The sequence below is a fragment of the Harpegnathos saltator genome, unplaced genomic scaffold, assembly GCF_003227715.2.
Source record: "Harpegnathos saltator strain DR-91 unplaced genomic scaffold, Hsal_v8.6 scaffold720, whole genome shotgun sequence".
NCBI lineage: Eukaryota > Metazoa > Arthropoda > Insecta > Hymenoptera > Formicidae > Harpegnathos > Harpegnathos saltator.
The window spans coordinates 253,121-266,896 of NW_020230561.1; the positions used below are offsets into that span (position 1 = coordinate 253,121).

Here is a 13,776-nt window from a genome sequence, read left to right on the forward strand (position 1 = left end):
ATATATAAGGTCTTCCTAGACGCATTTTAGTAGATTGTTTTCTATCCTCGCGCAAATTTTTCCTTGTAAAATTTGTGATTCTTTTTATTATTAAAAATTTATTATTTATAATTATATGTAAAATTCATAAAATTATTTAATCAATATATTACAAAACTCAAATATGACATTTTCTTAATTTCTCTGAGATTGATGTTTTAATAGATTGGAATTCTAATTTTTATTTTTTTTATCAATGTGAAACTGAGGTGCTTTTTCAAATTTCCCAAATATGAGAGGAACTATAAGAGAACTTACTTTAAGAAAAGCACCTCCACCAAAGTGAGAGACTAGAAAACTCATTTTAAAAAACATCAAAATGGGTTTTGGTGAAAAATAAGTGAGCCAAAAAGCTCAAAAATAAAGTGACTTATTTTAAAAAAACATCCCGAATGAGAGGTGAAGGAAATCACTGCTCTCACCAACTCCACACATAGATGGATAGAAAAAAATAAAAAATTAGAATTATGATCTAAACCATCAATTTCCGAAAAATTATAAAAATGTTATATTCGACATTAGTTTTATAATCAACTAATCAAAGACATAAATTTTATAAGAAATTTGTGCAAAAGTAAAAAAACAATCTACTAAAATGCGTCTAAGAAGACCTTACATCTGATTTATAAACATCTCTTCACATCTTTGCGAAACACTAATTTCTAAAATTAAAAAGATTGTATAACCTGTAGAATTGTATAACATGAAGAAAATCCTGAACAAATATACATTGGATTTATCTTGATGAGAGCTACAACTTTTATTAAAAGAAAAAAATCAATTTCTATTTAAGAAAAGTAATCATTAGTGAATTTCTCCAAAATAACACCATTTGAGAATAAATTGATATTGTTGTTATGTGCCTCCCTTGAGGTCAAACTTTTGTACAAATAATTTTTTTGTAAAAGGTACAGGGAAAGAGAAATTGGGGTAAGACATTAAAATGGCCCACTCTGTGTATGTTTATGTCAAATTATTTTTGTAGAAAATGATTATAAATTTTTATGATAAATTGTTTTCTTAATTCAATACATCAAAACAATAATGGAGGAAGAAGCTCCAATTTAGAGGACCTAGAAGAAATCAAATTTTCTTTTAAATTTATATACTTTTAATATGTCTAAAACATGTTACAATGTCTTCCTAAAATTAAATTAATTTTGCAAAAATAAGAAACTTATGAGTTGTTATGTATAGTCAGGTTTATAAAACAGAAAATGAATAAACACTCAGTGTTGTTGTACAGGATATTATTCGACTTATTTAGAAAAATCCAACATCGGATTATTACAATGATGTACAAACAATATACAAAATGACGAAAAATTTAATGTTTGTATATTGTCGTTCGCACTAAAACATCAATTTTTCGATTGAGAAGTTATTAAAATAGCAGAATATATAGCAGCTAATATTTTTAATGAAAGAAATTTGCCGTTATTAAAAATATTTATGCTTAGTTGTACTAGTAATTCTTAGGTTACGTCGAGAAAAAAATGACTGAAAGAATCAATATTGCAAACATCTGAATATCACTCTTCTATAAACAAAAACAGCTAAAATATAAGAAAAAGATAGAAAATACTAGAAGAATAAAAAGTACTAGGAGAAAAAGATAGAAATAAGTATTTCAAATATATTGAAGGATTGTTATATGGTTCTGATATAGGCAGTAAGTTAAAGTTAAAGTGATAAATTAAATAATTAAGTAGTAAATGAATAATTTTGTAATAATAAACAAATAATCCTTAAAAATCCTGTAAAAGTTTAAATGCATTTTTCTCATGATTATTTTCTAAAAATCTGAAGGCAAAATATCTTTCGAATTATTATCTCGATCGGTTTGATTCTTTTGTTTTTAAAACAGGTATTTTTATTTATTAGATTTTTTATTGGAATCACAAACACATATAAATTTCCAAAAATTGAAGTTTTTTCTTAGTATAGAACGGAGGTTCCCAACCGGGGGTGCTCGCACTCCCTAGGGGTGCAAAAAAACATTCTTGGGGGTGCGTGGAAAAGTGATTGTAATTAATAATGATTAAAATTAATTCTGGGATAATTCAGCATTTTTACCATCAAATTAAAAAAAATGTTATTAAAATTATATATTTTTTACGTATCTGTACGTATATATTCATTACGTATCACTATGCGAAGCTTAATACTGTAGATAATAATTTTATTAAAATGATAGTTAATTTCTATAAAACAATACTATGTAATAATAAATTATTATAAATTAACTTCTTACCTTAAAATTCTAACAACTAATTTTTACCATGAAACACACGAATACTTTTTTTTTGTAGGGGAGCAAAAGTTCATTAATAAATTTTTAGGGGTGCGAAATACAAAAAAAGTTGGAAAACCTTGGTATAAAAGAATACGAAAATAAAAGTGATGCCTTAATTTACGAAATCGTAATTTTGTTAATTTTTAACTTCTTGCATTTAGATTTTTGCAAAGTTAGATTTATCCTCCAATAGAATTGATAAAATTTAGGGATTTTTTTTCATTCTTTTAGTCTCATCGTTGCACTACTATTTTATATGCAATTTTCTTATGTTTAACCGAATCGCATAATATAAAATTAAACCAGTTTCATTTCTTTAATAAATAAAAAAAACTATAGAAAAAGATTCCCAAAAAATTAATAAATACAATACTTAAAAGCCCATGACAATTTTGTCTCAGTTTTTAGATAAAAATAATAAAAAAACATCTTATTTTAGGTTTTCTAGACTAAAATCTTCTTTAAGCTATTTAGTTTTTTCTAAACAATCTTTTCTAAGAATAATATTGCAAGGAAAACATTGCTAATATTTAGTTTATAACAATCACTAAAATATATCTTTATTTCCATTAAACAATAACATTAGTTATTATTTTTTAAGTAATAATAATACATTATCGGTTATATTTAACTGATTATCTTTAAACAAACCTTCTGCTGGATTCATTACGCCATCATGCAAAATTGTTGCTACACAACCAGCAGCTCCATAAACAAAATGATTGATTGGAGGTCTCGCACTTTTGAACTTGTCTTTAAGACTCTCGTAACAAGAAAAATATAAAGCATGTGCAGGTCCAGCTCCAAAAATTACTGCATTTACACCTCTAATTGGCCTTAATACACCTTCTTGTCGTATCATTTTGTATAATACTTTTCCTACTCCTCCTCCTCCTGGACCAGGTGTTAGTGCCTGCATCCTTGTCTAAAAAATAAGAAATTAACATTAATTGTAGGAATAGTTATTAAATTAATATAATATTAAATAGCTATTAAAATGTTAATAATTAATAAATTAATGATGAAATTTATTTTTTACAATAATTAATAAATGATAAAATTTATTTTTTACAACATCAAGTATCTTTTTGTAATGTAAATTTCATGATGTTCTTTCAATCATCAAAAGTTATAAAGACGTTTAAATAATATAACTTGCTAGTAATAATAATAGTAACTATCAACTAAATTATTGCAAAAAGTATTCTGATATTACTCGATTTTATTTGTACAAACAAGTGCATCTTAATCAATATTTAATCAACTTATGAAATTATAAATTAAACAGATACATACATATACACATATATATATATATATATGTACACAAAATAAAATAAAAGAAAAATAGGAAATAAAACAGATATAACTTAATTAAATATATATAATTATATATAACTAAATAACTATATATTAACTAAATGCTTAATACTTAAAATTTTGATGTTCGCAACTGGAATATCATTTAAATTGATCATAATTATAAAATGTTACTCTAACATCATTTACATTTTTAACGTTGTGAAATAACTTTACTTGCATATAATTAATTTATATAAAACTTGAAATATTAGCTTAGGAAAATATAGTAATATATATCAGAGTTTAAGATAGAAACAGAATCTTGCAATACAGACAGACAAACTGTATTGCATAAGAAATAATAGATACTCACAGTCTGATAAAAAGTATAAATATATATATATATATATATATAGTAGCCCCTTGTGTTACTTCTACTAAACATAGAACAAATGATTGTCTTAATTATTTGCATATTCTAAGAGATGACAGCATTTAATATCATTGTACCATTAAACAAACAATGGTAATGCGTAAATACAAATGGATATGTTAATATTGAATATTTAACAATAATTAAATTTATTGTTGTCTCAAATAAATTCAAAATAGAATTTTTATCAATTTGTTACATTTGTTTTTAAATCATGAAAATATACAATTAACTTTATTTATCTCCTATGCACTAATCAGCAAATTATTTTGAATAAGATATAATTATGTTATTATTATTTTACAATTATATATACTCTTTTCTTGATATTAATGTTTAAAACTATTACAGACACAAATTACTAACTTGACATTGTTCCTGCTTCTTTAAATTATGAATAAATAAAAATCAGAATACGTATTATGCAGAAATTCTAATAATCTATTTATATCATATATACATATTCAACCTATACTGTCAGTGTGCATATATCAAGTTACACAGAGTATTTCAAAAGTAAAGAGCAATTACTCAAAAGATGATTAAGGATTGAAGAATAAGAAAAAAAGTTGAACAGTTGAGAAAGAATAAAAACCATCTCTTCTTTCAATTTTAACAAAAAAATTTGAAAACAAAGCGATTTAAAATTTCAAAATGGTGATAATTCGAAAACAATGCATGTTCAGATCCATATTTATACTAACTTTTTTTCTTGTTTTTGGTCCCCAATCACTTCCCAAACAACTAACATCCACTTTTGAAACACCTTGTATATTAAAACCACTATAAAAATATATTATCAACACAAAGTCTATAGGATAAAAAACCTCTTTCATTTATAATATGGACTTAAAATTCTATTTTTATTATAAATATTACATATTACATGTTTCATATTACATATTATATGTTTTATATTAATTAATGGTAATAAGAACATATATACAGCAAATCTTCCAGAGAAAAATAATGAATTGTAACTCTATATTGTCATATATAATCATATATAATTATATATATTCATACTAAAAAGAACATTGCACAAATACAATTAAAACAAATATATATGTTTATAGCAGCCTATAATATCAATGTTTAGTTAAATTAAATTCTATTTTCATTCAACAAAATCTTCTTTTCATGTAGACATATAATTGTATGTGTGTGTGTGTGTGTGTGTGTGTGTATACATATTGTCATGTAAACAACATTTGTACATGGACTGTATATAATTATACCAAATTATAATTATATAAGTATCCTTTTCCACAAATATAATGTATAAGGTACAAGGATTTGTATAAAGTTTTACATTTAATTTCTATATTCTTTTTCTCTTTTTTCCTTTCTCTATATATATATACTTATGTATGTATGTATATATATTATGTTATATAATTATATAATTGCGCACTTGTCGACTAATTGTCTCTCCTTACAGTATAAACATTTTAAAGTTAATGGTAAGAAATGCTGAGGCAATATCACTGATAGTAAAACTTACAAATAATTATTCAAAATCATTCATTTGCGAAACAATAAGAGTCAATCCTCTATCGTGCGTACATTTATTTGTAGTAGATAAAAAACAATGATAAAATATCCAATGCTGAGGAACAAATTCCAGGAAAACATGAAGGAAAAAGCAGTCATATAAAATGGTTTTTCCTAAAATGTCGTAGGAAACCCACTATATAGCAACATGACAAAGATAAATTTAAGTCGAATCTACATCCAGGAATTCCATTATGATGTTCCAGGGTAATTATCCAATGTCGCAATCGCTGGACGGAGCATTGGTGCGCAGATGATAATATAATGTAAGGTTAGGTATGTGAGTAATGTAGGAAGTGAAGTAGATGAGGTGAGGTGAGGTGAGAGAAGGGGAGAGGGGAGGAGGGGTGAGAGGAAGTGAGGTGTAGAGTAGTGTGATAAGGTGAGGTTATGTATGAAACATGATCGGCACCGGAAAAACGTGTACATAATAAAGAATAACACGACAATACCTTGACACTGTCGAAAGGATACATGACACAATGCTCCATAATCCCAGCCACGGCACCGGCCGTCATGTTCACAGCTACAGAGGTGTTCGGCAAACTCTCGTATTCATCCATACTCATTATTACGACACAACAGCGCACTCGATTGTCAGTAACTACGAATCGCCACAATGTCTCCCTCTCTTTTTTCTTCCCTCTCCTTTCGTGTACACTTACACTTTTATTCTTTTCCTTTATTTTATGTACTAGGCAACACGTTGCGATGCCGCAAATTCAATGTCTACTATACCCACATTCAAATAATCCGACATATAGTATGAAATTGCATTCGTGTTCACGGTAAAATACTTCACGGGTAAAAGGAATGGACGGATTAACGGGTACGAATGTTAATATGTACGCCAATGTGTGATTGCGTGCGTTGATTGCTTAATACAGTCACATCGGAAAGGCTCGGTAATAATTCCTTCTTCCGACAATGCACAAGATTTTCCTTTACTTCCTTCTAACTGCTCAGTTCGTTCGTTCGCTAAATATTTTATGTTGCAGGAATAGTATGTGCGAAATATTTTTGCGCTCAATCAAACAACATAACGCCCACAAAAACGCACAATGCTATAAATGAACTTCTAGTGAGACGATTTGAGAAGATTAGGAAGGTTAGATTCAGATGCATATGCTACGCATGCGTCGTATGCAACACGTGGCCTATACGTAAGAAGAGAAAAACTTGAGAGCGATCATAGGGTTTGTTCTTTATAGCTGCACTGCTGAACTAGTGCAATAAGTTAAGGTCGTATTCATAGGCCGGTATTCATAGTCAAATTTTAAGGCTCGTCTACAATAGCTGTAAGAGTAAAGCTGTAAGGCTGTAACGTAATCTGTCAGCGAATGAAAATATTTCATTTCATGTCTTGCAACCTTACAGCCTTATGCTATGTCTACAATGGGGTCGTAAAGTCGTGAGCTGAGTTCTATGGCGATGCTTGTACAAAGTTCAATTAGTCGCTGAAATGGAGTGTAAACCAATCAGAGAGCAGGATATTGCCCGTACAATAATACGAATGATCGATTAGATTTATGTGTGTTATTGAAATAGAAATATAATGGAATTCCGTGCAATTTGTAGTATTTCTGTTATTAAATGCTTACCATTTGAATTTAATATCGATATATTTATATCTAAGACGAAAAAGACAAAGAAGATAGTGGATAAGACCTATAAATAGAAGCAGAGATTATTTAGGATATTTCAATAAACAATTTAAAGAGGTATATGAGACAGATCATGACAAATTTTTTTAGTATGACACGAATGACACCTCCGATATGATTATTTGTGCCATATTGTCAGACCTTTTCTTAGAAAAAGGAAATATATAAAAAGGTATATAAAAAGGAGATATATAAGATGATATATCTTATGAAAATCTGTTGATACCACAAAGCAAGGCTACTGTTTCATGATTAAACTGTACATTCCATAAAAGTATTACTTTTAATATTCATATTGAGTTTTCTTCTTTTAACAGTACAACTATTATATAGAGAATATAGAGAAGAAAGTTTTGCAACTATGTAAAAATACGTGAATCTGATTGATGGTATGCTTTTAATCTTGATTGAATTTAAAAATATATACCAATCAGATCAATTTTATAACATTTACATAACTTTCTCTGCTAATTGCTGACAATATTCCATATAGAATCCTATAACATATGCTATATTAGGATAATTATATTTTTAATATTTTCTATCAGCAATGACTATATAATTATTCACTCATGCTGAAATGATTCCAATATTTCCAACAGTTTGATAAAACATTTTATTCTTTGTTGCATAGGTACAAGTTTTATTTCATGTAATAAGACTGTCACCATACTTTTCTCTTCTTCTGTATCTGGCGTGGAAGTTGTTCAGCAATGCTGGCAAAGCTGAACAGGCTGCAGTAACAGCCTGTGATAATTCCATAATTAGAGAATTCATATCAAGACTTATATTCTTTTTTTTTCTAATATCTGTTTTAGGCACTTTGAGGTTATACTTATTTGCTGGATCAATATTCTCGCTATCTGAAATTTATTTAGAAGTGTTAAGAATGTAATTAATGATTAAGTTTTCTGTGGAAAATAGTAATTTATCAATCATTTGCCTTCAGAAATATTAATAAAATTTTTATTGCAAGTAGGCGATTTTGCTGATAAATTCTTTATCATTGATCCTTGTGATACTGATGAAATTTGTGAAAGTGACTTTATCAAAAATGAATAAATAAGTGCCGTCCACACACCGATATCATTTTCCCACGTTGGTCACATAGCGTGATATATAAAATCTTTCCTCTGATTAGTCTATTGTAGCTCAAGTCGTTACAATAATCGCTGAAATTGGATTGGAACCAACTCAAGCGACTGTGCTTGCAAGTATTTTGCGATCGAAAATAACCTTTCTACCTCGTCTACAATAGAAGTCGTAAGGCTCGTCTACAATAGCTATAAGAGGCTGTAAGGCTGTAAGGCTGCAACGTAAGCTGTCAGCGAATGAAAATATTTCATTTCGTGTCTTGCAACCTTACAGCCTTACTCTTACAGCTAATGTAGACGAGCCTTTAGAGTCGTAAGTCGTAGAAATTGACCAATCATAGTCCGGTAAGAGAAAAATAATCGACCGCGATTGGTCAATTTGTACGACTTACGACTCTATGACTTCTATTGTAGACGAGGTATTCAGTCGACCATTGCTACGACTCTACGACCGTATTCTATGACTTTACGACTCTATTGTAGACGATCCTAACTTGAACGACAGCGATTACGATCTCTCAAGCGACTACCGCCACGACTCTACGACTATATTTTATGACTCTACGACCCCATTGTAGACGAGGCATTATGCGTTGTGTATTATGCGTTATGCAGAAGTCTGTGCTCTGGCCCTTAGATCCCTTGCATAATGCCAGGCAACAAGCAATAAGAATAAAAATAGACCAATCACAATCGACTATTACAAGAATAATCTATTGTGATTGGTCTAATTTTATTCTTATTGCCTGGCATTGTGCAAGGGGCTTTACTCTTACAGCTAATGGCTGCGTTCCGATATTCACTGCCAGTATTGAAAATCTATAATATATGTGACATAAAGTATATATTTTCAATACTGGCAGTGAATATCGGAACGCAGCCAATGTAAACGAGCCTTTTCTGCTTACGCTTAGAACCTTATTCTTGCAGCCATTGTAGATGAGCCTTAAAACGTGATCTACAATGACAGTAAGGCATTGACCACAAAACTGTTTTGAACCATTTACACAAAGCTAGCTACAAAAAGAAGCTCGATGTATGTTTCTCGCGCTCAACTCCTCATGAGTTGAGCGCGAGAAACATGATAGACCAAATTAACATCTGCGATGCGCTGCTGAAACGCAATGAAATCGAGCCATTTCTGAAACGTGTCATAACCGGTAATGAAAAATGGATCACGTACGACAATCGGAAGCGTAAAAGATCGTGGATAAGGGATGGTGAACCGTCACAAGCGTTCGTGAAGCCAGGATTGACGCCGAAAAAAGTGATGCTGTGTGTTTGGTGGGACTGGAAGGGAATCGTCCACCATGAGCTACTTCCAGTTGGTCAGACGATTGATTCTCAACTCTACTGTGGACAACTAGAGAGATTACGCCAAGCAATTGAAAGAAAACGACCCGAATTGAATAATAGGAAAGGTGTTGTCTTCCATCATGACAACGCCCGATCACACACTTCTTTGATGACCCGTCAAAAATTGTGAGAGCTTGGTTGGGAAGTTTTGATGCATCCATCGTATAGTCCAGACATAGCACCCTCTGACTATCACTTGTTCCGATCTCTGCAGAACTCTCTCAATGGAATTAAACTGGTTTCAAAAGAAGCCTGTGAAAACCACTTGATTCAGTTTTTCAACCACAGAAGTTTTTCACTGATGGCATCATGGCTCTACCCGTAAAATGGCGAAACATTGTCGATAATAATGGAGCATATTTGGTTTAAATAAATTCATTTTCACACTATAAGAAAACCAGTTGAATTTTACTAAAAAAACACCACTAACTTTTTCCCAGACCCAATATTTTCTACTTACAAGTATTAAAATATTTGTAGAGAATTTGTTAAAGATATGCTGTTTATTGCATTAAGTTTCTCTTTCATTTATTTAATTCTTTGAAGTACGAATGTTTCTATGCAATAATAAAAAAAACTGATTATGTATATAGCGGTTTTTTGAGTCGCTGATTACGAATCTGGAGTCAAGATTTTAAAATTCAAAATGGAGGATTCCATATGGCGACTTCAAATGGCTAACATTGATATGATATTATGGATATGTACCAAACTCGGTATATATATGTTTTTCCGATCATAAATGACAAATACAGAATTGAAATTAAAAAATTCAAAATGGCAAATCCAATATGGCGACTCCAAATGGCTAACTTTGATGATATTATTAGGATTTTAATTTCGGAAATCTGATAAATTCGTGATCAGCGACCCAAAATCCTCCATGTACTTATTTCTGTCAAAATCGAAGGATTTTGAACATTTTTGTTCCGCCTATTGGATCCGGCATTTTGAATTTCGGAAATCTGATAACAAGTTCGTAATCAGCGACCTCAAAAACGTAAAATGACCAAGTTTCGTTACGACTGTTTTTATAGACTAACCCGTTAAATGCATTTTTACTGAAAAATATATAATTTTATGCAATTTGTTTATTTATAGGATGCTTCAATTTAAAAAAAATTGACATTTTACATTTTTAACACGTATATCAATATCTAACATATTTTAGAAGTGAAAAAAATTCGGACGAATATATTAAAAAAATAGCAATCAAAGTGTGTTTCTTCCGGATGGATACCATGTCGTAATTCAGCTTTGTGCTGACGTTTCGCAAACATTGCAGCTAACATCATCACGATTCCGATATTGAGTTGTCCTGATTTATGGTTGTCCTTATCTCCTTCTTCTTCAATAGATGGCTCTGTGCATACAATAAATACTCCAACGCCACTCATACGTGGTTGTCTTTATATACTCTCCCATTCTTCTAAGTGGGGGTTAAGAGAAATGGGAAACGGGGTGGGGGAAATGTTTCGACCAATTATATTAATTGGCCAGCTGGCCCATTTCTCCCAACCCCCACTTAGAAGAATGGGAGAGTATATAAGGACAACTACAAGGTACATCCAGAAAGTAAGAATACAACAATTGTTTAAAATCGAAAAATGAATATATTTTATTGAAATTTACATGGTATGTGCCAAAATATGTTATTATTTCTCCACATAATCGCCGTTGAGGTTAATGCACTTTTGAAGCCTGGGCACCAGCTTTTGTATACCCTCGTCGTATACCGTTCGCCCCACCTCCTGAAGCCACTTTGTCACAGTCTGCATGACCTCCTCATCGTTCGAAAAGCGCTGTTCATCCAAGAACTCCTTCAATTTATTGAAAAGATGGTAATCCGAGGGTGCCAGGTCAGGGGAGTAGGGTGGGTGAGTCACAATGTCCCATCCAAACGACACGAGCAGGTCTTAAGTGAGCCGGGCGGTATGGGGTCTGGCGTTGAAGGAGGGACGCACCACAAGTCAGCATTCCCCTCCTTTTGTCTTTGATTTTTTTTCTCAACTTCTTTAGGATCTCACAATATGCAGCAGCATTGATGGTGGTCCCTTTGGGCATGAAATCGACCAACAAAAGCCCTTTCCGGTCCCAAAACACGGATGTCATGATTTTCCTCTCTGAAGATTGAACTTTGAATTTTTTGGAGGATGGAGAATGGGTATGGCGCCACTGCAGAGACTGTCTTTTTGACTCAAGAGTTTCCACGAGCTGGCGATGGATACTGGCCGCCGATTCGTTACGCAAAGTGAGGAACCGAATGACTGGAACGAATCTCACACCTGCTGTAGGTGGAGCGAACGGCGGATGCACTGATTGACGTATTAGACTGCTGCGACATTTCGTAACTGACTGAGGCGCTCGATGGCTTATTTTGACCGTTACGAACCCCTCTACATGTCACGGGTGCCAACTTTGCAACAAAAAAATCCCTACACAGCCCTTATATTTTTTACTTTCTGGATATATCTCGTACAAACCAGGACAACTCAATATCGGAGCTCCTAGCTTTGATGATGTCAGCTGCAATGTTTGCGAAACGTCGGCACAAAGCTGAATTACGACACGGTATCCATCCAGAAGAAACACTTTGATTATATCAATGACTGCGACAGTTTAAAATTAGTATTAAAAAGATAGCTTAAATAATTAAAAATGAAAAAAGAAAAGGTGGGATCCTATCATGTTTCAAAGGATTAAAGTAAACACATAGATGAGCACGCACGCACGTACTTACACAGACACACGTGCGCATGCGCATACATACACGCAACGCACGCATGTACACATGCACACACATATACATTTTACGATTTAATATAAAAATCTAGAGACGATATTCAGAACACGCTTATAACTATGTCAGCGCGCTGTTAACCAATGAAAAGCCACGCAATATGCCTTCTGATTAGTTAACAGCGCATTAACATAGTTATAAGCATGTTCTGAATATGGATCATTGTTTTTATTATAAACCTGACAACAATATTCATAACTGCATAATACGCATATCCTTAAAACGTTTTTATGTTTTCTTGTATATTATATTTCCAAACATTCGAGTTATACCGCCAATGTTTTGTTTTCGGTAATTTCATATATGTTACATTAACACCTATCGATATTCCGGGCAATATCGTTCTTTCTTTATGTTTTTTATTTATTGTGTTAGATATACAGAGATTATCTTGTTTACAAGCGATTAGCTGCCTGTTGCGCGCCCAATATATCAACTATGGGAACCACGAAAAAGAAAACGCTCCTTTAGATTATTAGTGCTTAGATTATTTGTATTTAGATTATTTATGCTCCTTTAGATTAGGACTCTACGGTAAAATACTGGAACAGATGTGAAACTTCCCTGGCCTATACTCTTTCTTTTATCCTATTTATAAATGTATACATATACTTGTGTATATATATATATATATATATACATAAACACAGCTTTTCGGTATTGAAATTAAAAATTTTAATATATTTACTGCTTAACATAACTATAAGATTTTTTAAATTGTCTTCTTAAATAAACTTTTCAATAGATAACAAGAAAGGAAGAAAGGAAGAAAGAAAGAAATTTTCAATAGATAACAAGAGCCATAGAAAGGAAGAAAAAGAGGGATAAGAAGAAGGAAGAAGGGTGGATGGGGCAGGATGGAAAAGGGATAGAGAAAGAGAAAGAAAGGGGGACAGAAAAAAGAAAAAAGGAAAGGGAAAAAGTGTTTTAACCCTTCCACCCTTCTTCCTTCTTCTTATCCCTCTTTTTCTTCCTTTCTATGGCTCTTGTTATCTATTGAAAAGTTATTTAAGAAGACAATTTAAGAAATCTTATATTTATGTTAAATAGTAAATATATTAAAATTTTTAGTTTCAATACCGAGACCTTCACGACATTACTTATGGCGACGACCATGATAATATATTTCAAAATTATTGGAATCAAAGAATAGTCTCTATCTTTATATAATTACACGCTAGATAATCACCGGCACCAACAGCAACTATTTTAATTATTGAGTTTATTATAATTTCTTA

General features: G+C 31.4%; 1 protein-coding gene and 1 long non-coding RNA gene across 4 annotated transcripts in view; both read right to left on the minus strand.

The window, feature by feature from the left end:
- LOC105184020 (mitoferrin-2) overlaps positions 1–6,636 on the minus strand; it is an 82,779-nt gene extending 76,143 nt beyond the window's left edge. For all 3 annotated transcript variants that reach the window (XM_011142546.3, XM_011142547.3, XM_011142545.3), the window contains exons 1-2: positions 6,077–6,636; positions 2,987–3,260 (exon numbers count right to left, since the gene is read on the minus strand). In XM_011142546.3, coding sequence (XP_011140848.1) covers positions 2,987–3,260; positions 6,077–6,193 — 391 coding nt within the window. In that variant the 5' untranslated portion in view covers positions 6,194–6,636. The remainder of the gene's footprint in view (positions 1–2,986; positions 3,261–6,076) is intronic.
- A 1,462-nt stretch (positions 6,637–8,098) lies between these two features.
- LOC112590132 (uncharacterized) lies at positions 8,099–8,537 on the minus strand. The gene is made up of 2 exons (XR_003114028.1): positions 8,370–8,537; positions 8,099–8,151 (listed from the first exon to the last, which is right to left on the minus strand). It is a non-coding gene; the product is annotated as an uncharacterized LOC112590132 (long non-coding RNA).
- Between the last annotated feature and the right edge of the window lie 5,239 nt (positions 8,538–13,776).